At 44.2% G+C, this 27,015-nt stretch overlaps 1 protein-coding gene and 1 long non-coding RNA gene across 2 annotated transcripts; both read right to left on the reverse strand.

Annotated features, from left to right (window-relative positions):
• Positions 1-1,171: 1,171 nt before the first annotated feature.
• Positions 1,172-26,697, reverse strand: LOC141003492 (uncharacterized). The gene is made up of 8 exons (XM_073474846.1): positions 26,655-26,697; positions 20,763-21,116; positions 20,571-20,681; positions 19,913-20,239; positions 5,060-5,386; positions 4,330-4,656; positions 3,331-3,663; positions 1,172-1,455 (listed from the first exon to the last, which is right to left on the reverse strand). The coding sequence occupies exons 1-8, from the start codon at positions 26,668-26,670 to the stop codon at positions 1,364-1,366; spliced, it is 1,887 nt and encodes a 628-aa protein (XP_073330947.1). The 5' UTR covers positions 26,671-26,697; the 3' UTR covers positions 1,172-1,363.
• Positions 16,276-18,933, reverse strand: LOC141003541 (uncharacterized). The gene is made up of 2 exons (XR_012179726.1): positions 18,895-18,933; positions 16,276-17,010 (listed from the first exon to the last, which is right to left on the reverse strand). It is a non-coding gene; the product is annotated as an uncharacterized lncRNA (long non-coding RNA).
• Positions 26,698-27,015: the final 318 nt, after the last annotated feature.

Consider the following 27,015-nt stretch of genomic DNA (forward strand, 5'->3'; position numbering starts at 1 on the left):
CACTAAAACATACTTAATTAACATTTACAGACCTGCAGTGAAGCGTGACCCTCAAGTCTCAAGTAAATATACTTAAGTATATTCAGCACTTTTTAGATTACTTGTATATGAGTTGTTTTTAATCTGATTGTTGATCAAATAAATGAATGTTAAAAAGTGCTGATTCAGCTCTGACGCAGCATGTAATCTGTAAAGTAACTAGTAACTAAAACAGTGTTTTCAATAAATGTAGTGGAGTAAAAAGTAGATATCTGCAGAACATGGAAATACTCAAGTAAAGTACAAATACCTCTAAACTGTACTGTAGTGCAGTACTGAAAACTAAACGCTGGCAGAGGTAATAATCCTGCTGGAGTCATGTCGCCCTCTGGTGGTTGTTTACGAGAACATCAGTGATTCACTCTGATTGTCTGACAGGAATCTTCATCTGATATCTGAGCTCGATTAAACAAATGTTGTAATGGCAAATCAAAATACTGAGAATCAAAAGTTATAACTAAGAGACATGAAGTTAAATTATGAGATTAAATGTGATGATTATGAGATAAAACATCAGGATTGTTAAAAAATGAAGTCGACATGATGAGATTAAGTTACTATGAGATAAAAAGTCTTAATTATGGAGCATCGACATGAACGTCCTCCAGATAAACTGTATAATATCAGCTGATCATTATCAGAGGGGATCTGCATGTCTGTGTGAGTCTGTGTGCATGAAGGTGTGTGAGTCTGTACATGAAGGTGTGTGAGTCTGTGTCCATGAAGGTGTGTGAGTCTGTGTACATGAAGGTGTGTGAGTCTGTGTGCATGAAGGTGTGTGAGTCTGTGTGCATGAAGGTGTGTGAGTCTGTGTGCATGAAGGTGTGTGAGTCTGTGTGCATGAAGGTGTGTGAGTCTGTGTGCATGAAGGTGTGAGTCTGTGTCCAAGAAGGTGTGTGAGTCTGTGTGCATGAAGGTGTGTGAGTCTGTGTGCATGAAGGTGTGTGAGTCTGTGTGAGTCTGTGTGTGAGTCTGTGTGCATGAAGGTGTGTGAGTCTGTGTGCATGAAGGTGTGTGAGTCTGTACATGAAGGTGTGTGAGTCTGTGTGCATGAAGGTGTGTGAGTCTGTGTGTGTCAAAGGATCTAAACCACTTGTTTCAGTCCAAAGACATCACTCTGACATCACTCTGACATCACTGATCAATAGTCATCAATAGTGAGTGCGTAGACTGTGTGAGAGTCAGTAGGAGGAGTCAGAGTGAAGAAGAAGCTGACGAAGCTTCCTCCTGTCTTCATCCGTCGTCCATCAGCTCCTTCACCTCCATTTAGTGTCTGATCCAAAGTCACATCAGATCAATAATCAAAGATTGACCAACAGACCGATCAGACAGATTGATCAGCCATCAGAGGAGTCGGATCAGTGGAGCTGCTTCTGTTCCTGATGTCCACTGTTTCATCTTTGATCTGAATTCTCCCTGCAGAGGAGACAGAGGACAGTTAGACAGAGACAAGCAGCCAACCAGAGACAAGCAACCAACCAGAGACAAGCAACCAGCCAGAGACAAGCAACCAACCAGAGACAAGCAGCCAACCAGAGACAAGCAGCCAACCAGAGACCAGCAGCCAACCACAGACAAGCAGCCAACCACAGACAAGCAGCCAACCAGAGACAAGGAACCAACCAACCACAGACAAGTAACCAACCAGAGACAAGCAGCCAACCAGAAACAAGCAGCCAACCAGAGACAAGCAGCCAACCAACCAGAGACAAGCAGCCAACCAGAGACAAGCAGCCAACCAGAGACAAGCAACCAACCAGAGACAAGCAACCAACCAACCAGAGACAAGCAGCCAACCAGAGACAAGTAAACAACCAGGGACAAGCAGCCAACCAGAGACAAGCAGCCAACCAGAGACAAGCAGCCAACCAGAGACAAGCAGCCAACCAGAGACCAGCAGCCAACCACAGACAAGCAGCCAACCAACCAGAGACAAGCAGCCAACCACAGACAAGCAGCCAACCAGAGACAAGGAACCAACCAACCACAGACAAGTAACCAACCAGAGAAAGGCAACCGACCAGAGACCAGCAACCAACCAGAGACCAGCAACCAACCAGAGACAAGCAGCCAACCAACCAGAGACAAGCAGCCAACCAGAGACCAGCAACCAACCAGAGACAAGCAGCCAACCAGAGACAAGCAGCCAACCAGAGACAACCAACCAACCAGAGACAAACAACCAACCAGAGACAAGCAGCCAACCAGAGACAAGCAACCAACCAGAGACAAGCAACCAACCAACCAGAGACAAGTAACCAACCAGAGACAAGCAGCCAACCAGAGACAAGCAAACATCCAGAGACAAGCAACCAACCAGAGACAAGCAGCCAACCAGAGACAAGCAACCAACCAACCAGAGACAAGCAACCAACCAGAGACAAGCAGCCAACCAGAGACAAGTAAACAACCAGAGACAAGCAACCAACCAGAGACAAGCAGCCAACCAGAGAAAGGCAACCAACCAGAGACAAGCAACCAACCAAAGACAAGCAACCGACCAGAGACCAGCAACCAACCAGAGACAAGCAGCCAACCAGAGACAAGCAGCCAACCAGAGACAACCAACCAACCAGAGACAAACAACCAACCAGAGACAAGCAGCCAACCAGAGACAAGCAACCAACCAGAGACAAGCAACCAACCAACCAGAGACAAGTAACCAACCAGAGACAAGCAGCCAACCAGAGACAAGCAGCCAACCAGAGACAAGTAAACAACCAGGGACAAGCAGCCAACCAGAGACAAGTAACCAACCAGAGAAAGGCAACCAACCAGAGACAAGCAACCAACCAAAGACAAGCAACCGACCAGAGACCAGCAACCAACCAGAGACAAGCAGCCAACCAGAGACAAGCAACCATCCAAAGACAAGCAACCGACCAGAGACAAGCAACCAACCAGAGACAAGCAGCCAACCAACCAGAGACAAGCAGCCAACCAGAGACAAGCAGCCAACCAGAGACAAGTAAACAACCAGGGACAAGCAGCCAACCAGAGACAAGTAACCAACCAGAGAAGGGCAACCAACCAGAGACAAGCAACCAACCAAAGACAAGCAACCGACCAGAGACCAGCAACCGACCAGAGACAAGCAGCCAACCAGAGACAAGCAACCATCCAAAGACAAGCAACCAACCAGAGACAAGCAGCCAACCAGAGACCAGCAACCAACCAGAGACAAGCAACCAACCAGAGACAAGCAGCCAACCAGAGACAAGCAACCAACCAGAGACAAGCAACCAACCAGAGACAGACACACAGACCTCTGTTCTGTATCTTCATACTGACCTTTGACTTTGAGCTTCACTGTTTTCTCTCTCAGGATGTATCCGTCCTTGTTGTAGACTCTACACCTGTATCTTCCTGTGTCTGTCTCTTTGGGGTATTTCAGGGTCAGACTGAGGTCTCCAGTCTTCAGCAGGTCTTCCTTCATCTCTGTTCGGTCTTTGTAATCCTGGTCCTGTTCTTCAGGCTGGTCAGATCCGTTCTGATACAGGTGGACTGTCCTGATTGAGGGTTCAAAAGAGATCCACTCCACTGTAGCGTCCTCAGGCAGGTCAGGTGTTGTTTTGAAGGGCAGCTGGACAGACTCCTCCCCCTTCTCCACCTCCACCTGACAGTCTGAGAGGACAACAAAGCACAACATCAGCTGTACAGACAGCAGCAGCAGTTTTGAATAACTTTATTGACTGATTACAAAGTAGTAGAGAAAGCTGAAGGACAGAACCAGGTGAGACCAGCAGGTAACAGGGGACAGAAATACAGGAAGTAAAACCAGGTGTTCAAGGTGTTGGACATGATCAGAGTCCTGATGGTGCTGTGATGTTTTGTCCCTGGGGTCTTCACAGTAATGTCTCCTCTCAGTGTTGAACTGCTGTTTGTTGCTTCTCTTTGTCACTTTCACATTTCTGGACGTCAAATTTAACATTTTCTTTGATCAAGTTCTTCAACAGGAAGTGAAAATTTGTTGAATCTGCTTAGAACTGATCATCAATCAATAACTGATACAAACTATTAAAGCTGCATTTCTTTGTTCTCAGTGATGAAAAGATTTGTTGTTTCTTTCAGCTCGTTCCTTCAACTTTCTTCTGGATCAAATAAAAACATCACATTCAGATCAATACTGTCAACTCTGATTGGAAATCAATCAGCTGATTGATGTCAGTCTGACCTGTGACCTGTATCTGCAGTACTGACCTTTGACCTGTATCTACAGCACTGACCTGTATCTACAGTACTGACCTGTATCTACAGCACTGACCTCTGACCTGTATCTACAGTACTGACCTTTGACCTGCAGCTCCACCTGTTTTTTCATCAGGATGTGTTCCTCCCTGTTGTAGACGGTGCAGGTGAAGGTGTTTCTGTCTGTGTCTGTGAGGTATTTCAGGGTCAGACTGAGGTCTCCAGGTTTCAGCAGGTTTCTCTTCATCTCTGTTCGACCTCTGTAGACTCTGTGATGTTGTTCAGGCTGGTCAGAGCCGTTCTGATACACATGGACCTTCCTGTTGTATCTGTCCCTCCACTCCACTTTAGCGTCTTCAGGCAGGTGAACTGTGGTTTTGCAGGGCAGCTGGACAGACTCCGCCCCTGAATCCACCTTCACCTGGTAGACTGAGAGGACAACAAACCACAACATCAGCTGTACAGACAGCAGCAGGAACTGTGATGGTAACAGGACCTCACTGTCTCATCCTTCTCTTATAATCCCAGACCTCACTGTCTCATCCTTCTCTTATAATCCCAGACCTCACTGTCTCATCCTTCTCTTATAATCCCAGACCTCACTGTCTCATCCTTCTCTTTTAATCCCAGACCTCACTGTCTCATCCTTCTCTTATAATCCCAGACCTCACTGTCTCATCCTTCTCTTAAAATCCCAGACCTCACTGTCTCATCCTTCTCTTATAATCCCGGACCTCACTGTCTCATCCTTCTCTTAGGATATAACAGTACTGACCTGTATCTACAGTACTGACCTGTATCTACAGTACTGACCTGTATCTACAGTACTGACCTTTGACCTGCAGCTTCACCTGTTTCTTCATCAGGATGTGTTCCTCCCTGTTGTAGACGGTGCAGGTGAAGGTGTTTCTGTCTGTGTCTCTGGGGTATTTCAGGGTCAGACTGAGGTCTCCAGTTTTCAGCAGGTTTCTCTTCATCTCTGTTCGACCTCTGTAGACTCTGTGATGTTGTTCAGGCTGGTCAGAGCCGTTCTGATACACATGGACCTTCCAGTTGAATTTGTCCCTCCACTCAACTTTAGCGTCTTCAGGCAGGTGAACTGTGGTTTTGCAGGGCAGCTGGACAGACTCCGCCCCTGAATCCACCTCCACCTGGTAGACTGAGAGGACAACAAACCACAACATCAGCTGTACAGACAGCAGCAGGAACTGTGATGGTAACAGGACCTCACTGTCGCATCCTTCTCTTATAATCCCAGACCTCACTGTCTCATCCTTCTCTTATAATCCCAGACCTCACTGTCTCATCCTTCTCTTAAAATCCCAGACCTCACTGTCTCATCCTTCTCGTATAATCCCAGACCTCACTGTCTCATCCTTCTCTTATAATCCCAGACCTCACTGTCTCATCCTTCTCTTTTAATCCCAGACCTCACTGTCTCATCCTTCTCTTATAATCCCAGACCTCACTGTCTCATCCTTCTCTTATGATCCCAGACTGTCACTGTCTCATCCTTCTCTTATAATCCCAGACCTCACCGTCTCATCCTTCTCTTATAATCCCAGACTGTCACTGTCTCATCCTTCTCTTATGATCCCAGACTGTCACCGTCTCATCCTTCTCTTATAATCCCAGACTGTCACTGTCTCATCCTTTTCTTATAATCACAGACCTCACTGTCTCATCCTTCTCTTATGATCCCAGACTGTCACTGTCTCATCCTTCTCTTATAATCCCAGACCTCATTGTCTCATCCTTCTCTTATAATCCCAGACCTCACTGTCTCATCCTTCTCTTATAATCCCAGACCTCACTGTCTCATCCTTCTCTTATAATCCCAGACCTCACTGTTGACAGTCTGTCTCAACAGTCAGGGAGCCACCAGAGTAAAGATGCTGCCCATGTGCATGATGGGTAGTGTAGTAGCAGTGACATACCTGACATGAAATAGAGCCTAAAATGCAGTAAAAGAGCTCCAGAAACAAGAAGTCCAACAACCAGGAGAACCAGGAGAGCAGTGGCCCAGGATGGGAATCGTTCTGGGGGAACTAGAAACATAAAGAACATGACCTCTGACCTCTGACCTGTATCTACAGTAGGTTTTAGGGTTAGTTGCTAACCTTTGACCTGCAGCTGTACGTCCGTCACTCTCCGTTCTCTCTTTCTCCCCCATCTGACCCATCTGATGGTGCAGGTGTAGGAGCCGCTGTCAGAGAGGTGGAGTTGTGTCAGATTGAGGCTGAGGTCTCCAGTTTCCAGAGCGTCAGTCTTCATGGATGTTCGGCCGCTGTAAAGCTGGTTTTGGTCTTTAAGTTGGTCACCTTCCTGCTGACGCTGGTGGACGGTTGAAGGATCCAGATCGTAGCGGCTCCACACCACTGAGGGCTCGTTTAGTTCAAAAGTCTGAGACTCACAGGGCAGCAGGACAAACGGGTCCCCCTCATACAGCTCCACAGCTGAGGCATGCTGGGAAACTGTGAGGTGACACAGACAGAGAGGGTCAATGACAGCAGCCTTATTTCATGTCATGAGTGAATGTGGTCCTCTGCAGTGTGTGCAGCCTGTAAACTGTGCTGCTAAAGCTCAACTCAGACTCTGTGTGAATGAAGGCCAACATCTACATCCACATGTGACGCTGCTGTCAGCAAAGCAGCATTATTACGTCTGTTAAGTTCAGGCGTAGTCTAGTTTGATCATATTTTATTATTTAGGATGAAGTTTAGGGGCTGCTAACATTTGAAGGTTGCACCAGCTGAATTAAAATCATTATTATTAATAACGGTGCATACGTTGCCCACTGCTGGTTACATGCACAGTAGCAGTTTCACTTTTCATGACTCAAACTTTATTGGGTTTTAATTTTTAAAAGAAACAAAGGCAAAATTAAGATACACAACTGTATGTGTTGATAATGAAATATCAACACGCACAGTGAGTGAGGCCAATACAATAAAATAATAAGGAAAATAATAATAATAATATAAAAGTATATTTAAAAGAAAAAAATATATATACACAATATAAAAAATAGTGTCCACGACAAGGAAAATAAGTCCATGCACGACATGTTAAGCAGTCTTTCCCGGAGACTACCAAAACACTGCTGCGTGTCCATTCATTGTCCAATGTGAGGTTGAGGTAGTCTTCCAGGAAACAGATCCCTGCATTGCACCCAGACCACCTCCATCCTCATTTCCGTGACAGCCCCCCAAGAACAGACCACAGTGATCAGAGTGTGCACACACACCTTTTAGCTACCATGTAAAGAAGATAATCTTAAGAACATTCCCCATTTCTCATTATATTTATCAATGTCGTTTATTATACTACAGGATATTCTTTGAAAAGCCGCTACTTTGCCTAGCTCTGTAAGCCAGTCTCGAAACAGCCTTCTGCATCTTTCCACTTTCTCATTATCATCTGTTTGCCAATCATTATACTTGTCTGAATCCAATTGGTTGGGGGTTTTACAATATGGGCCATGGGCTTAATGTTGCCTAATATGTAAAGACTGGGGCAAAACTCAATATCCACTCTTATGACCTCTGTGATATTCTCATGAACCCTTTTCCAAAATGTCTGAATCTTTGGACATGACCATGTCATGTGTTAGGGTACCCAGCTCCCCTTCACACCTCCAACAGTCTGGCGTTTCCTTTATACCTAGCATGAATAGCCTACTTGGATACCAACAGAATCGATGAAGGATTTTAAATTGAATCAATTTTATTTTGATATCCTGGAGACTTGTTTAGTGACTCCAATAATTGTATCCCAATCGTTTTCTTCAATTGTTATGTTCAGGTTCCTCTCCCATAAGGTTTTCAGAGCTGTGTTGGACGGGTAACCAGTGTGGTTCATAAGCATAGAGTAATAATGGGAAGCCCCATGTCCAATCCCTGCGATCCGCAAAATCTCTTTAATGAGGTCCATGCCCTGAGGTGGTGTGTGTGTAGAGCCAAAAGTAGTAATAAGGAGGTGTCTCAGCTGAAGATATTTCCAAAATTGATTGTTGGCTCGCTTGAATTGTTCAACCAGATTGTCAAATGACTTCAGGACACCATCTTTATAAAGACCACCCAGAGTATGTACCCCGTAATCACCCACTCCCTCCATATAGGTGGTGATTTACTAATAAGGAGTTTGGGGTTGTCCCACAGACCAGAGGAAAAGCTTAGAAAGGGGTTGATTTTAAATATACAAGACACTATTTTCCATTGTCCCTGAAAATGAGAGACAACAGGATGGGATCGAGCATTCGGAGGCATTCTTGCAGATAAGAATAGCAACGGAGGTAAGGAAATGCACATTGACTGCTCTATTGTGTACCAAGGTGGCGCTCTTCCTGGAGGTAATGCCCAGTGTACCAATTGCCTCAGGTTGAATGCATAATAATAAAACAATACATTTAGGAGTCCCAGGCCACCTTTCGTTACCGGTGTCTGCAATTTACGCAGATGTATTCTTGGTCTTTTACCATTCCAAAAAATCTTGTTACAAAGTGCATCAAACTGTTTGAAGTATTTTACAGGGATATTCAGTGGGAGAGACTCTGGCAGAGCAGTTCATCTTTATAACATTAACTTTTCCCCATAATGAGAGATAAAGTGGAGACCATCTTTCCAAATATGTGCTAATTTTTTCTAGTGGAGTGGTTCAAAATTACATTGCACTATTTTGTCTAATTGCCTAGGGCATAATATTCCCAGATACTTAATTCCCTTAGGGGGCCACTGGAATGATCCGGCTTGAAGTAATGTTTTTGGGCAATACGTCGTCAAGGGGAGAGCCTCAGACTTCGTCCAATTCACTCTATAACCTGAGAAGCTAGAGAAAGATTTTATAATTTTGAGCAATGCGGGAATAGATTTGCCTGGGTCCGTAATGAACATTAAAATATCATCAGCATATAGCATAAGTTTGTGTGTGGTCCCTGCAATAGGGACTCCAGGGATATTAGGGTCTTTATGAATTGCTGCGGCTAAAGGTGCCAACGCTAAACAAAACAGTAATGGGCAGAGAGGTGAGCCTTGTCGGGTCCCACGACCTAGAGAAGAAATGATGCCATTAGTTTGTACAGCTGCTTGAGGCTCATTATATAACAGTTTCACCCACTTTAGAAACGTCTGCCCAAAACCATAAATCTCCAGCACTTGAAAAAGGTATTGCCACTCTACGCAATCAAATGCTTTTTCAGCATCGAGTGCGATGGCTGCGGTAGGTGTATTGTTGTTCCTAACCACCCACATAACATTAATCAGACGTTGAATGTTATCTGAGGCAAATCTATTACGTATAAACCCAACCTGATCTGCATGTATTAGCATAGTTTAACACTACTGAGACGATTTGAGAGGATTTTGGAAAGTATTTTAGTGTCTATTGATATTAAAGAAATTGGGCGATAGCTTTTACGGTCTGTGGGCTCCTTGCCTTTGTCCGTCAGAGACGCCATCATTATGATATAATGTTATAACGTAACATTATAACGTTACATCTGCCAGATAATAAAGTAGCATTACATCACCACATGTTGTAGAGGACACTTTGACCACCTGATGTCACTGTTGATGTTTCACACTAGCTGCAGATTTAAGTTATGTACTGGTGGTTATCACCTGATCAGAACACTTTGTCCCCCTTATGTTCCCTTGTGATGTTGTTTGGTAGCTAACGTTGGCTAGTTTTAGCCAACGTTAGCCTCTTTGCTAATGTGTAGAGACAACACAGTGATTAACACTGCCTGAAGAAAAGTGCTTTCACTGATATTTGACACAACAGTATTTTGGTTCAAGTGTCGGGACTCTGTTAAACTCTAACAAATGACTTTATGGCCACAGCAGGGTCGTGTTAGACCTTCAAAACAAAAGCTCTGACGTGTTTCAGCGATCTGAACTTGGCCCTTCCATGACAGTAAACCAGCCACATTATAATACTTTGGCACTGATTGGTCCCATCTTCCCTACGAGAAGCTGACAGACAGGAAGCTTCACCAACAGGAAGTGATTTAATTAACAAACTACAGATGAATAAACAGCCAGAACTGAATGAGGAACTTGAGTTTGCTGCTTTTTGTCAACATTGAGTTGCTCTGTGTGAATCTTTTGTGTAACTGTTGTTAATGTTGTCGCTGCCATCTGCTGGAGCTCTTGCAAACTACACCCTCTGTAGATCACAACTCCAGCATCAGGTGGAAGATTACTGTTGATGGGTCACAACTATAAAATGGATCATTTGTGTGGACTTTGCCCCGTACAGCTGCTTCAACAGGCCATATAACTGAGGACAGTGTGACTGCACAGTCTTCTACACTCAACACAAATATAAACACAACACTTTGGTTTTTGCTCCATTTTTCACCAGTTGAACTCAAAGATTTAAGACTTTTTTATGACCTGTTCGACTCCCTGATGAAGACTTGATGACAAACACTTCAGAGTTTTTATTCTTCAAGGTCTAACATGTCCAAGCCGTGACAATAAAGTTTGTTAATAGTTGAACAGAGTTTTCTTGTGATTTTTATGTCTACATGTGTCATGAAGCGCTCTTGCCCTCACAGTTTTTAATCTTTTGTTCAGGTTGGACTGGAGTAGAAGAACCTGACGTCTCTGTGGTGCGATCCAACATGACACACCTTCAGTACCAAACTAATAAATGAGTTTCTATGGATCATTTGTGTGGACTTTGCCCCGTACAGCTGCTGCAACAGGCCATATAACTGAGGACAGTGTGAATGCACAGTCTTCTACACTCAACACAAATATGAACACAACACTTTGGTTTTTGCTCCAGTTTTCACCAGTTGAACTCAAAGATTTAAGACTTTTTATGCACACAAGAATTATTTCCCTCAGCAGCAGTTTGTTAAAATGTGTGTTAGTGAGCTCGTCTTCTCTGCCAAGATAATCCACCCACTGACAGGTGTGGCATATCAAGCTGCTGATCAAACAGCAGGGTTATTACACAGGTGGTCTTTGGACTGGTCACAATAAAGGCCACTCTGACATGTGCAGTCTGATCCCCTTCAGCTCACGGGAACAGCTCTGGTGGACATTCCTGCAGCCAACACGCCACTTTCATTGTGTTGTGTGATGAAACTGCACATCTTAGAGCGACCTTTGATTGTGAGCAGTCCAAACAACACCTGTGCAACAATCCTGCATTTATATTTGTACTGAGTGAACATTCATCAGGGTTTAAAGACAAGCAGCATTATTACGTCTGTTAACAGGAGCCATCAGAATGTGAGCGAGCTGCAGGGATCTAATCCTGAAGAACAGAAGTGAGGACAGTGTGACTGTACAGTCTTCTACATTCATCAGGGTCTAAAGACACAGTGAACATCTGCTGCCTTCAATCTGTTCTTCATGTGTTTCTCTGAACAAAACATGGTCCTGGAGTTGAAACACACTGATGAAGTGAAGATGACACAAATCCACATTAAAGACACGACGTTGGACTGAGGTGATGATCAGATCAGAGGGAGGAAGGTTATCTTACCGTGCACGAGGATCACAAACACCACAAACATCTTCATCTTCCTGTCACAACTACAACAAGCACAAGTCCTCTTTAATGAGCTCCACTTCAGAAACACATGGAGGACATCAGTTCACAGCCAGTCGTCACTGTCCTCCTGCTGACCGTCCACTGACACCAGGACTGAACTGCACTTTCACTTTGAGCTGTTTCCAGTAAATCACCTGTTGAACGCTGCTTCTTGTGACGTTGCTTCCTGTGACGTTGTTTCCTGGACTTCCCTGAGCTCGACAGCTGTTGTTTACTGTCTCTCTCCTTGTTTATCTGTGTTAGTTATTTATTCTTCGATGATGAGTCGTGCACAGTCCCGCTGGTTTTGTCCCGTAGCTAACTTTAGCCTTCTATAACTACGTGTTTTGTGTCTCTGTTACTGGGCAGTGTGTTGCAGCCCGGTTAGCTTTGCTCAGCCCAGCTCACTGTTTGTGCCTTTCACCGCAGTGAACAGCCTGGATAAACACGTTAGGATGGTTTGTGCTGACTGTTCTGCAGTTGTCTCGGGTGTCTCTATTGGAGAGACGTGTCCGTGAGCCACAGCAGCTTCTCTCCGTTAGAAACACGGGCACTGCGCACAGTGTCAGCCCCGGGCCTGATAGCAGGCCTGCTAGCCTTAGCATTAGCATTAGCATTAGCATTAGCTCCGGCCCGTCGGCGCTGCTGTTCTCTCTAACAACAGACAGGTGTTTGAAGCAGTGGACACGATGCAGCACTCAGCAGGTCGCAGGTGACCAGAGAGCCTGCTAGTGATAGTTAGTGCTGGTTTGAGTCTACTAGCCTAGTTAACATGGTCAGTCAGGGACACGATAGCTTAGTTTATAACATTGAGACTGTCACTTTCCGTCGCCACTCTCTCATTGAATCATCCTCTAAATGTGTCAGTCACAGTAATGTAATTTATTAATGTCTCAGCAGGCTCCTCACAGTCTTATATCATAAATACCAAAGCTAATCACTGCTGCATCCTGTCATCCCGACCTGCAGGCAGCCAACACACAACACTACTGAAAGTGAACACATCATCTACCATGAGCTCCACTGAGCGGCCCGTCACTGGAAACTGCAGCTCCAATGAGCTTAAAACCCTCAAATTTGACTTCATTAATATTAGATCAGTCCACCAAAGCCTGACTGAGTAATGATTTGATCACTGAGCAGAAGCTGGACATGACTGTCTCATGAAACATGGCTGAAACCACTAAATGAAGCCTCCCTCCTGACTATAACTACGCCCATGTTGCTCGGGCCTCTAAACAGGTGGGAGGTGTTGATCGAATCTACACATCTATTTTCAGTTTAACCTCCAACCAGGATATTAAATTGACTTCATATGAGGCTCTGGTTTTAAAACCATCCTCATCAAGTGGTCACGGCCTCGTCCAGGGAACAGGCTTCCACCTGGTGGTCGTCTGCAGACCTCCTACTCCCAGTTCATAGGAGAGTTCACTGAGTTTATCGCAGATCCTGTGACTCGATCAGATAAGATCCTGATTATTTCAATCTCAACTTAAATAAACCTTCTGACCCTCTAAGTAAAGCATCTCTGGGACTTCTTGATATTTCTGACTTCATTCAGCTCGTTCATGAACCGACTCATTCCAGTGGTAACACTCTTATTAACGCTCTTATCACCTGGTCACTCAACACCACACAGCTGGTAAAGAAGTCCAACAGTGGCTGTCTGTCCTGAGGAGGCTGAGGACGTTTGGCATGTCGCCTGAGATCCTCAGCATCTTCTACAGCTGCACTGTTTTATTATTATTGTTGTTGTTGCTTTTTCTTTATTTATCACATGTGCCTTTAAAAATTGCTTTATGTTGTATATTTTTGTTGTATACATTTCTTTTTTTACATTGTTGCACTCTGTGACAGCAGAGGAAGGATTTCATTGTACAGAAACATGTTTCCTCACTGTGCGTATGACAACACACACTTTGAATCTTCACTCTTATTTGGTTACAGATTTATTCTGTTTTCTTATTTCAGCAGCACTTTACACTGCTTTTTATACATTTTGAGGTCATTATTGTGGTAAGTTGGAAGTAATTTCATAGAAACTTGATAAATACATGACATCATAGTTACTCAGCTACTTACCATTAAAGTTCTGCACCTGTTGATACACGACTCAGAATTAATCAGGGATATTTTAGTGTTTCTCTTTATTTTGAGACATTTCTGAATATTGTGAATATTTTTGCTCCCCAAAAATAATTTGACACATTTCATTTGACTTTTATTACACACAAACACACACACACACACACACACACACACACACGTTAAGTAGTGTATTTTACAGGTCCAGAACTTTAATGGTCAGCAGGGGAGTAATTATGGAGTCATGTGTAACGAATATGGGCGGTTGACTACGGCTACAATAGCGGCAACAGAAGTCTGTTCTTTAAAGGAGCCTGGATTGTGAATGAATGGATGAGACAGTAGTGCAGTTCCAGTGTCTGTATTCAGAGAAATATTTACAAAAAAAACAACCAATACAAACAATACACCATTCCAATATTCAAAGAATGGATTACCCCCAATAAATCAAATGTTCTGTTGTTCACAATAAAGTTCTCAAGGAAAAAACGCTCAGCTCATATCCTTTGAATCCAAAAAGGTTTGTCCAGATCGGTAGGTGTGAGACTTTGTCCTACCGGTTCGTTGATCTAGCTCGCCATGTGAGCTGAGACGAGTGGTTCAAGGTCCATGAGAAGAAAATCCAAAGTTGGTCCAAAAAAAAAAAAAACCTGACGTAAAAAGGCCAAAAATACACATAAGTTTTCCATTTGAAATAACCAAGTCAGTATCACAAATAAAATCAATGTATGCTTAAACATTAGCAGCAGCAGAATTAACTATTTAATTAATTAATTGTCTTTAATAAATCAAAGTTACAATAGAAACCAAACCACCTTAACCTAGTACCCCAGAACCATGTTAATATTCACAGTCAGAGTCAAAATGCACCTTTTATAATTCATCAAAAACATTCAATATTACATTTCAAACTACTCAAGCAGAGTAAGACTCAAGTGTTTCAATAATTGCGCAATACTCATTCATTCATTAAATACGTTCACATAAATGTGTCAATGATGACCAAACCTCATAGCAGTTGTAGCGTCAATCAGAAAAGTGACATAACTGTTCAAAACAAGAATAACGCTCAAAACTACATGAGCGAGTAATTAAACTAAAATATCATCTACAATTCGGCTGTTTTATTTTAAACAAAAATCATCGTTTACCTTCGAACCGAGGGGTCAGAGCTTAGCTTCCATGCGCGGCCCAACAGCAAATCCACAGCGTTTTCCAGAGGGAGTGTTGAACGGGTTGAGTTCAATAACGACTCTGGTGAAACAGCGCGTTACTGAGCAATTACACGGACAGTTATATGGTTCAAACAATCGGAACCTTGACGGCAAAAGACTCACCAGTGCTGGTTTCACACGGTCGATTCAGAAAGCTCCAGTCAAATGTTTGCGACGCTGACAACAGTCACAGTGGAGACGGAGGAGGAAGTGACTCCGTGACCCGAGATTAAAGCAAGTTTGAGGTCACGGGAGGTGGGCCCGCAAAATAAATACATATATACATAAATAAATGAATAAATACATAAATAAATAAATAAAATGAATAACTAAATGCGGTATGTATTTATTAAATGCCTTTGAAATGAAATAATGACCCCAACATGATTTAGTCATAATATTCTGCTAATGAGACAAAATATATTTGACTTTACTGAAGTGCAGAAGTTCATTAGGATCCAGTTGGAGTTCATCATGAGGTGTGTGAGTCTGTGTGCATGAAGGTGTGTGAGTCTGTGTACGTGAAGGTGTGTGAGTCTGTGTGCATGAAGGTGTGTGAGTCTGTGTGCATGAAGGTGTGTGAGTCTGTGTATATGAAGGTGTGTGAGTTTGTGTGCATGAAGGTGTGTGAGTCTGTGTGCATGAAGGTGTGTGAGTCTGTGTGCATGAAGGTGTGTGAGTCTGTGTGCATGAAGGTGTGTGAGTCTGTGTGCATGAAGGTGTGTGAGTCTGTGTACATGAAGGTGTGTGAGTCTGTGTGCATGAAGGTGTGTGAGTCTGTGTGCATGAAGGTGTATGAGTCTGTGTACATGAAGGTGTGTGAGTCTGTGTGCATGAAGGTGTGTGAGTCTGTGTGTGTGAAGGTGTGTGAGTCTGTGTGCATGAAGGTGTGTGGTCTGTGTGCATGAAGGTGTGTGAGTCTGTGTGCGTGAAGGTGTGTGAGTCTGTGTGCATGAAGGTGTGTGGTCTGTGTGCATGAAGGTGTGTGAGTCTGTGTACATGAAGGTGTGTGGTCTGTGTGCATAAAGGGGTGTGAGTCTGTGTACATGAAGGTGTGTGAGTCTGTGTGCGTGAAGGTGTGTGAGTCTGTGTGCATGAAGGTGTGTGAGTCTGTGTGTGAGTCTGTGTGTGAGTCTGTGTGCATGAAGGTGTGTGAGTCCCTTGTAGAGAAGTGAACAAATCCCAGATGAATGAACAGAAGTCGTCTCTTGTGTTATTTAATAAAGTGTAAATATAAAACCAGAGAATAACAGAGTGGATCTGTTTCAGCTGAAAGGTCGGCGCTCTGCACACCAGGGCGTCTGGGTGAGTCTGACAAAGAGCTGCAGAGAAAGTCACAGTTTATAGAAAACTATGATGACGACACAAACTGAGGTTTAGGTTTAAGATGCGATGCTTTGAACAGAAAGGTAAAGATTATATGTGAGGTTAAAGCCGGGGGGCCACAGGTCCTTCAAGTCTGAACTGGACTTGTTTATATCTGTAGACACTCTGTGAAGGTCATGAGACATTTAGTTACTACAGAGACAAGCTGTCTGTGCATCTGAGGGTGTATTTACACTTTACTGTCAGAGTTCAAAGGATCTAAACCACATGTTTCAGTCCAAACCAACATGTGACATCACTCTGACATCACTCTGACATCACTCTGACATCACTGATCAATGGTCATCAATAGTGAGTGTGTAGACTGTGTGAGAGTCAGTAGGAGGAGTCAGAGTGAAGAAGAAGCCGACGAAGCGTCCTCCTGTCTTCATCCGTCGTCCATCAGCTCCTTCACCTCCATTTAGTCTCTGATCCAAAGTCACATCAGATCAATAATCAAAGATTGACCAACAGACCGATCAGACAGATTGATCAGCCATCAGAGGAGTCGGATCAGTGGAGCTGCTTCTGTTCCTGATGTCCACTGTTTCATCTTTGATCTGAATTCTCCCTGCAGAGGAGACAGAGGACAGTTAGACAGAGACAAGCAGCCAACCAGAGCAAGCAACCAACCAGAGACAAGCAGCCAACCAGAGACAAGCAGCCAACCAGAGACAAGCAACCAACCAGAGACAAGCAGCCAGCCAGAGACAAGCAGCCAACCACCAGAGACCAACAACAGCCAGCCAGAGACAAGCAACCAACCAACCAGAGACAAGCAGCCAGCCAGAGACAAGCAGCCAGCCAGAGACAAGCAGCCAACCAGAGACAAGCAACCAACCAACCAGAGACAAGCAGCCAGCCAGAGACAAGCAGCCAGCCAGAGACAAGCAGCCAACCAACCAGAGACAAACAGCCAGCCAGAGACAAGCAACCATCCAGAGACAAGCAACCAACCAGAGACAAGCAACCAACCAGAGACAAGCAGCCAACCAGAGACAAGCAGCCAACCAGAGACAAGCAACCAGCCAGAGACAAGCAACCAGCCAGAGACAAGCAACCAACCAGAGACAAGAAGCCAACCAGAGACAACCAACCAACCAACTAGAGACAAGCAACCAACCAACTAGAGACAAGCAACCAACCAGAGACAAGAAGCCAACCAGAGACAACCAACCAACCAGAGACAACCAACCAACCAACTAGAGACAAGCAGCCGACCAGAGACAAGCAACCAACCAACCAGAGACAAGCAGCCAACCAGAGACAACCAGCCAACCAACCAGAGACAAGCAGCCAACCAGGGACAAGCAGCCAAACAGGGACAAGCAACCAACCAGAGACAAGCAGCCAACCAGAGACAAGCAACCAGCCAGAGACAAGCAGCCAACCAGAGACAACCAACCAACCAGAGACAACCAACCAACCAACCAGAGACAAGCAGCCGACCAGAGACAAGCAACCAACCAACCAGAGACAAGCAGCCAACCAGAGACAAGCAGCCAACCAGAGACAAGCAGCCAACCAGAGACAAGCAACCAACCAGAGACAAGCAGCCAACCAGAGACAAGCAACCAGCCAGAGACAAGCAGCCAACCAGAGACAAGCAACCAGCCAGAGACAAGCATCCAACCAGGGACAAGCAACCAACCAGAGACAAGCAACCAACCAGAGACAAGCAACCAACCAGAGACAAGCAGCCAACCAGAGACAAGCAACCAACCAGAGACAAGCAGCCAACAAGAGACAAGCAGCCAACCAACCAGAGACAAGCAGCCAACCAGAGACAAGCAGCCAACCAACCAGAGACAAGCAGCCAACCAGAGACAAGCAGCCAACCAACCAACCAACCAGAGACAAGCAGCCAACCAGAGACAACCAGCCAACCAACCAGAGACAAGCAGCCAACCAGAGACAAGCAGCCAAACAGGGACAAGCAACCAACCAGAGACAAGCAGCCAAACAGGGACAAGCAACCAACCAGAGACAAGCAGCCAACCAGAGACAAGCAGCCAACCAGAGAGAAGCAACCAACCAGAGACAAGCAACCAACCAGAGACAAGCAGCCAACCAGAGACAAGCAGCCAACCAGAGACAAGCAGCCAACCAGAGACAAGCAGCCAAACAGGGACAAGCAACCAACTAGAGACAAGCAGCCAACCAGAGACCAGCAGCCAACCAACTAGAGACAAGCAACCAACCAGAGACAAGCAGCCAACCAGAGACAAGCAGCCAACCAACTAGAGACAAGCAACCAACCAGAGACAAGCAGCCAACCAACTAGAGACAAGCAACCAACCAGAGACAAGCAGCCAACCAGAGACAAGCAGCCAACCAGAGACAAGCAGCCAACCAGAGATAAGCAACCAACCAGAGACAAGCAGCCAACCAACCAGAGACAAGCAGCCAACCAGAGACAGACACACAGACCTCTGTTCTGTATCTTCATACTGACCTTTGACTTTGAGCTTCACTGTCTTCGCTGTCAGGATGTAACCGTAATTGTTGTAGACTCCACACCAGTATCTTCCTGTGTCTGTCTCTTTGGGGTATTTCAGGGTCAGACTGAGGTCTCCAGTCTTCAGCAGGTCTTTCTTCATCTCTGTTCGGTCTTTGTAATCCTGGTCCTGTTTCTCAGGCTGGTCAGATCTGTTCTTATACAGGTGGACTCTCCTGTATGAGAGATCATAGCGTTTCCACTTCACTGTAGCGTCCTCAGGCAGGTCAGGTGATGTTTTGAAGGGCAGCTGGACAGACTCCTCCCCCTCCTCCACCTTCACCTGACAGTCTGAGAGGACAACAAAGCACAACATCAGCTGTACAGACAGCAGCAGCAGTTTTGAATAACTTTATTGACTGATTACAAAGTAGTAGAGAAAGCTGAAGGACAGAACCAGGTGAGACCAGCAGGTAACAGGGGACAGAAATACAGGAAGTAAAACCAGGTGTTCAAGGTGTTGGACATGATCAGAGTCCTGATGGTGCTGTGATGTTTTGTCCCTGTGGTCTTCACAGTAATGTCTCCTCTCAGTGTTGAACTGCTGTTTGTTGCTTCTCTTTGTCACTTTCACATTTCTGTATGTCAAATTTAACATTTTCTTTGATCAAGTTCTTCAACAGGAAGTGAAGATTTGTTGAATCTGCTGAGAACTGATCATCAATCAATAACTGATACAAACTATTAAAGCTGCATTTCTTTGTTCTCAGTGATGAAAAGATTTGTTGTTTCTTTCAGCTCGTTCCTTCAACTTTCTTCTGGATCAAATAAAAACATCACATTCAGATCAACACTGTCAACTCTGATTGGAAATCAGTCAGCTGATTGATGTCAGTCTGACCTCTGACCTGTATCTACAGTACTGACCTCTGACCTGTATCTACAGTACTGACCTGTATCTACAGTACTGACCTGTAGCTACAGTACTGACCTTTGACCTGTATCTACAGTACTGACCTGTAGCTACAGTACTGACCTCTGACCTGCAGCTTCACTTGTTTCTTCATCAGGATGTGTTCCTCCCTGTTGTAGACGGTGCAGGTGTAGGTGTCTCTGTCTCTGTCTGTGGGGTATTTCAGGGTCAGACTGAGGTCTCCAGGTTTCAGCAGGTTTCTCTTCATCTCTGTTCGACCTCTGTAATATCTGTGCTGTTGTTCAGGCTGGTCAGAGCTGTTCTGATACACATGGACCTTATTATCGTATCTGTCCCTCCACTCCACTTTAGCGTCTTCAGGCAGGTGAACTGTGGTTTTGCAGGGCAGCTGGACAGACTCCGCCCCTGAATCCACCTCCACCTGGTAGACTGAGAGGACAACAAACCACAACATCAGCTGTACAGACAGCAGCAGGAACTGTGATGGCAACAGGACCTCGCTGTCTCATCCTTCTCTTATAATCCCAGACCTCACTGTCTCATCCTTCTCTTATAATCCCAGACCTCACTGTCTCATCCTTCTCTTATAATCCCAGACCTCACTGTCTCATCCTTCTCTTATAATCCCAGACCTCACTGTCTCATCCTTCTCTTATAATCCCAGACCTCACTGTTGACAGTCTGTCTCAACAGTCAGGGAGCCACCAGAGTAAAGATGCTGCCCATGTGCATGATGGGTAGTGTAGTAGTAGTGACATACCTGACATGAAATAGTGCCTAAAATGTAGTAAAAGAGCTCCAGAAACAAGAAGTCCAACAACCAGGAGAACCAGGAGAACCAGGAGAGCTGTGGCCCAGGATGGGAATCGTTCTGTGGGAACCAGAAACATAAAGAACATGACCTCTGACCTCTGACCTGTATCTACAGTAGGTTTTAGGGTTAGTTGCTGACCTTTGACCTGCAGCTGTACGTCCGTCACTCTCTGTTCTCTCTTTCTCCCCCATTTAACCCATCTGACGGTGCAGGTGTAGGAGCCGTTGTCAGAGAGGTGGAGTTGTGTCAGGTTGAGGCTGAGGTCTCCAGTTTCCAGAGCGTCAGTCTTCATGGATGTTCGGCCGCTGTAAAGCTGGTTTTGGTCTTTAAGTTGGTCACCTTCCTGCTGACGCTGGTGGACGGTTGAAGGATCCAGATCGTAGCGGCTCCACACCACTGAGGGCTCGTCCAGTTCAAAAGTCTGAGACTCACAGGGCAGCAGGACAAACGGGTCCCCCTCATACAGCTCCACAGCTGAGGCATGCTGGGAAACTGTGAGGTCACAGACAGAGAGGGTCAATGACAGCAGCCTTATTTCATGTCATGAGTGAATGTGGTCCTCTGCAGTGTGTGCAGCCTGTAAACTGTGCTGCTAAAGCTCAACTCAGACTCTGTGTGAATGAAGGCCAACATCTACATCCACATGTGACGCTGCTGTCAGCAAAGCATCATTATTACGCCTGTTAAGTTCAGGCGTAGTCTAGTTTGATCATATTTTATTATTTAGGATGAAGTTAAGGGGCTGCTAACATTTGAAGGTTGCACCAGCTGAAATAAAATCATTATTATTAATAACTGCGCATACGTTGCCCACTGCTGGTTACATGCACAGCAGCAGTTTCACTTTTAATGACTCAAACTTTATTGGGTTTTAATTTTTAAAAGAAACAAAGGCAAAATTAAGATACAACAACTGTATGTGTTGATAATGAAATATCAACACATACAGTGAGTGAGGCCAATACAATAAAATAATGAGGAAAATAATAATAATAATATAAAAGTATATTTAAAAGAAAAAAATATATATACGCAACATAAAAAATATTGTCCACGACAAGGAAAATTAGTCCATGCACGACATGTTAAGCAGTCTTTCCCGGAGACTACCAAAACACTGCTGCGTGTCCATTCATTGTCCAATGTGAGGTTGAGGTAGTCTTCCAGTAAACAGATCCCTGCATTGCACCCAGACCACCTCCATCCTCATTTCTGTGACAGCCCCCCAAGAACAGACCACAGTGATCAGTGTGCACACATACCCTTTAGCTACCATGTAAAGAGGATAATCTTAAGAACATTCCCCATTTCTCATTATATTTATCAATGCCGTTTATTATACTACAGGATATTCTTTGAAAAGCCGCTACTTTGCCTAGCTCTGTAAGCCAGTCTCGAAACAGCCTTCTGCATCTTTCCACTTTCTCATTATCATCTGTTTGCCAATCATTATACTTGTCTGAATCCAATTGGTTGGGGCTTTTACAATATGGGCCATGGGCTTAGTGTTGCCTAATGTGTAAAGACTGGGGCAAAACTCAAAATCCACTCTTATGACCTCTGTGATATTCTCATGAACCCTTTTCCAAAATGTCTGAATCTTTGGACATGAGCATAGGGCATGTGTTAGGGTACCCAGCTCCCCTTCACACCTCCAACAGTCTGGCGTTTCCTTTATACCTGGCATGAATAGCCTACTTGGGTACCAATAGAATCGATGAAGGATTTTAAATTGAATCAATTTTATTTTGATATCCTGGAGACTTGTTTAGTGACTCCAATAATTGTATCCCAATCGTTTTCTTCAATTGTTATGTTCAGGTCCCTCTCCCATAAGGTTTTCAGAGCTGTGTTGGACGGGAAACCGGTGTGGTTCATAAGCATAGAGTAATAATGGGAAGCCCCATGTCCAATCCCTGCGATCCGCAAAATCTCTTTAATGAGGTCCATGCCCTGAGGTGGTGTGTGTGTAGAGCCAAAAGTAGTAATAAGGAGGTGTCTCAGCTGAAGATATTTCCAAAATTGATTGTTGGCTCGCTTGAATTGTTCAACCAGTTCAACCAATTTTTTCTAGTGGAGTGGTACAAAATTACATTGCACTATTTTGTCTAATTGCCTAGGGCATAATATTCCCAGATACTTAATTCCCTTAGGGGGCCACTGGAATGATCCGGCTTGAAGTAATGTTTTTGGGCAATATGTCGTCAAGGGGAGAGCCTCAGACTTCATCCAATTCACTCTATAACCTGAGAAGCTAGAGAAAGATTTTATAATTTTGAGCAATGCGGGAATAGATTTGCCTGGGTCCGTAATGAACATTAAAATATCATCAGCATATAGCATAAGTTTGTGTGTGGTCCCCGCAATAGGGACTCCAGGGATATTAGGGTCTTTACGAATTGCTGCGGCTAAAGGTGCCAACGCTAAACAAAACAGTAATGGGGAGAGAGGTGAGCCTTGTTGGGTCCCACGACCTAGAGAAGAAATGATGCCATTAGTTTGTACAGCTGCTTGAGGCTCATTATATAACAGTTTCACCCACTTTAGAAACGTCTGCCCAAAACCATAAATCTCCAGCACTTGAAAAAGGTATTGCCACTCTACGCAATCAAATGCTTTTTCAGCATCGAGTGCGATTGCTGCAGTAGGTGTACTGTTGTTCCTAACCACCCACATAACATTAATCAGACATCGAATGTTATCTGAGGCAAATCTGTTCCGTATAAACCGACCTGATCTGCATGTATTAGCGTAGTTTAACACTACTGAGACGATTTGAGAGGATTTTGTAAAGTATTTTAGTGTCTATTGATATTAAAGAAATTGGGCGATAGCTTTTATGGTCTGTGGGCTCTTTGCCTTTCTTTAAGATTAGAGATATTAGAGCCTGAGACAAAGTGGGGGGTAACACTCCTCTTTCAAAAGCTTCATTATACATTTGTAACAAGAGTGGAGTGAGCTCATCCGAAAAGCACTTATAAAATTTTGCCGTCAGCCCGTCGGGTCCTGGTGATTTACCAGACCACATCGTTCGATTCCTTTATTTTTTTGGCCATGATTGCAGCGTCAAGCATCTCACGATGATCTATATTCAAAGCCGGAAGGTCTAACCCTACCAAAAATGAAAGAATGTCCTCCTTTTGGCAAGACGACGTTTCCCGGCTTTATCCCCAGACTCGAAATACCTTTGTCTTGCTCTAAAAAGTCCAAACTTGACCTTCTGTGATATTATCCGATCATATTCATATTTAAGCTGCGTGACTGTCTTTAAGTTGTGTGGGGAATAGTTCTGCTTTGATTTGTCTTCTGCCTCTCCCACTTTCCTCTCCAAGTCTGCAAGCTTCCTTGTGTTTTGTTTTTTCTTGTGTGATGAGAATTGAATAACATGTCCCCTTATAAAAGCTTTCAAGGCCTCCCAGACTGTGCCTACTGATGAGACAGAAGCAATATTTGTTTCAATGAATAACTCTATTTGTGTTTTCAGCATTGCCTTAAAGGCATCATCTTCAAGACGGAGGAGTTGAATCTCCATCTTGGGGATTTCGTCACATCATCAATAGGCACCAGGTCAAGCGTCACTCTTGCGTGGTCCGATATTAGTATGTTGCCAATTGCACATGACATTGTAGATGGAAGTATTTCTTTGGAAATAAAAAAATTATCGATTCTCGTGAATACACCATGCACTGCTGAAAAAAAAGTATAATCCCTCCCAGCAGGATTAAGCAAACGGCACACGTCCACAAGACCCAGGGCACAGCACAGTTTCTCGATCGTGAGAAGTGATTTTGGGGGTCTAGTCTTACTCGGGACACTTCTGTCTAGAATAGCATCCATAACAATGTTCATGTCCTCAGCCCAGATAATCGGATAACTTCCCATAACAATCAATGTACATTCAAGGTTAGAAAAACATGGGGTCATCAACATTTGGGGCACATGAATTAGCCAATATTTTTTTTCCCCTTGGACCTCAGCTAAAATGATGAGACACCTCCCTTCACCATCCGTCACCTCTTTTAGACATTTAAACTGCAAATGTTTATTCACTAAAGTGATAACACCGCTGCTTTGGCTCGTTCCGGGACTACAAAAAACATATCCCACCCATCCTTGACGAAACTTTTTGGAGTCCTTCAGAGACATATGGCATTCTTGCAAAACAACAACATCATATCTGACTGATTTCAAACTGAAAAGAACCTTATTCCTCTTAGCTGGGCTTCCTAAACCATTGACATCCCAGGTGGCTAGGCGCAAGTTTTTATTATCATGAACAGACATTGTAACTTTGCATGGAAATGTATAACTGTGGTAGTGAGCAGGTTCCATGTCTTGTTTTCGCAAGTGAGACTGTCATGAACGTACAAACGTGAAAAGCAAAAAGCGAACAAAAATAATAATAGTAATAATTACAGATTAAATTGAGGTACATAACCATGTATAAACTGCGCAAACCCTGAACACTGCGCACTATAAACCTTTACCAGTCCGTAACTGTCAGTGAGGCAACTCTGACAAAACCAAGTCCATCAGTTTCAGTTTGTTGAAGACGTCTCACCTCTCACCCAAGAGGCTTCTTCACTTCTAACTAACTGGAGGAGCTGCAGGGTTTTAAACTCTGTGTGGGACAACTGGACACTTCAGACGCTAACGTTACAGTGTTAGCAACAAACCCATCAGCTCAGAGAACTTTCTCATTAACAACAGTCCGTCAGAGACGCCATCATTATGATATAAAGTTATAACGTAACATTATAACGTTACATCTGCCAGATAATAAAGTAGCATTACATCACCACATGTTGTAGAGGACACTTTGACCACCTGATGTTGATTTTTCACACTAGCTGCAGATTTCAGTTATGTACTGGTGGTTATCACCTGATCAGAACACTTTGTCCTCCTTATGTTCCCTTGTGATGTTGTTTGGTAGCTAACGTTGGCTAGTTTTAGCCGTTAGCCTCTTTGCTAATGTGTAGAGACAACACAGTGATTAACACTGCCTGAAGAAAAGTGCTTTCACTGATATTTGACACAACAGTATTTTGGTTCAAGTGTCGGGACTCTGTTAAACTCTAACAAATGACTTTATGGTCACAGCAGGGTTGTGTTAGACCTTCAAAACAAAAGCTCTGACGTGTTTCAGCGATCTGAACTTGGCACTTCCATGACAGTAAACCAGCCACATTATAATACTTTGGCACTGATTGGTCCCCTCTTCCCTACGAGAAGCTGACAGACAGGAAGCTTCACCAACAGGAAGTGATTTAATTAACAAACTACAGATGAATAAACAGCCAGAACTGAATGAGGAACTTGATTTTGCTGCTTTTTGTCAACATTGAGTTGCTCTGTGTGAATCTTTTGTGTAACTGTTGTCGATGTTGTCGCTGCCATCTGCTGGAGCTGTTGTAAACTACAACCTCTGTAGATCACAACTCCAGCATCAGGTGGAAGATTCCTGTTGATGGGTCACAACTATAAAAGAGCTTTTTGTTCCATGAGATCTGTTTGACTCCCTGATGAAGACTTGATGACAAACACTTCAGAGTTTTTATTCTTCAAGGTCTAACATGTCCAAGCTGTGACAATAAAGTTTTTTAATAGTTGAACAGAGTTTTCTTGTGATTTTTATGTCTACATGTGTCATGAAGCGCTCCTGCCCTCACAGTTTTTAATATTTTGTTCAGGTTGGACCGGAGTAGAAGAACCTGACGTCTCTGTAGTGCGATCCAACATGACACACCTTCAGTACCAAACTAATAAATGAGTTTCAATAATTCATTTGTGTGGACTTTGCCCCGTACAGCTGCTGCAACAGGCCATATAACTGAGGACAGTGTGACTGCACAGTCTTCTACACTCAACACAAATATGAACACAACACTTTGGTTTTTGCTCCATTTTTCACAAGTTGAACTCAAAGATTTAAGACTTTTTATGCACACAAGAATTATTTCTCTCAGCAGCAGTTTGTTAAAATGTGTGTTAGTGAGCTCGTCTTCTCTGCCAAGATAATCCACCCACCTGACAGGTGTGGCATATCAAGCTGCTGATCAAACAGCAGGGTTATTACACAGGTGGACTTTGGACTGGTCACAATAAAGGCCACTCTGACATGTGCAGTCTGATCCCCTTCAGCTCACGGGAACAGCTCTGGTGGACATTCCTGCAGCCAACACGCCACTTTCATTGTGTTGTGTGATGAAACTGCACATCTTAGAGCGACCTTTGACTGTGAGCAGTCCAAACAACACCTGTGCAACAATCCTGCATTTATATTTGTACTGAGTGAACATTCATCAGGGTTTAAAGACAAGCAGCATTATTACGTCTGTTAACAGGAGCCATCAGAATGTGAGCGAGCTGCAGGGATCTAATCCTGAAG

The sequence above is a fragment of the Pagrus major genome, chromosome 10 (assembly GCF_040436345.1).
Source record: "Pagrus major chromosome 10, Pma_NU_1.0".
Lineage (NCBI taxonomy): Eukaryota > Metazoa > Chordata > Actinopteri > Spariformes > Sparidae > Pagrus > Pagrus major.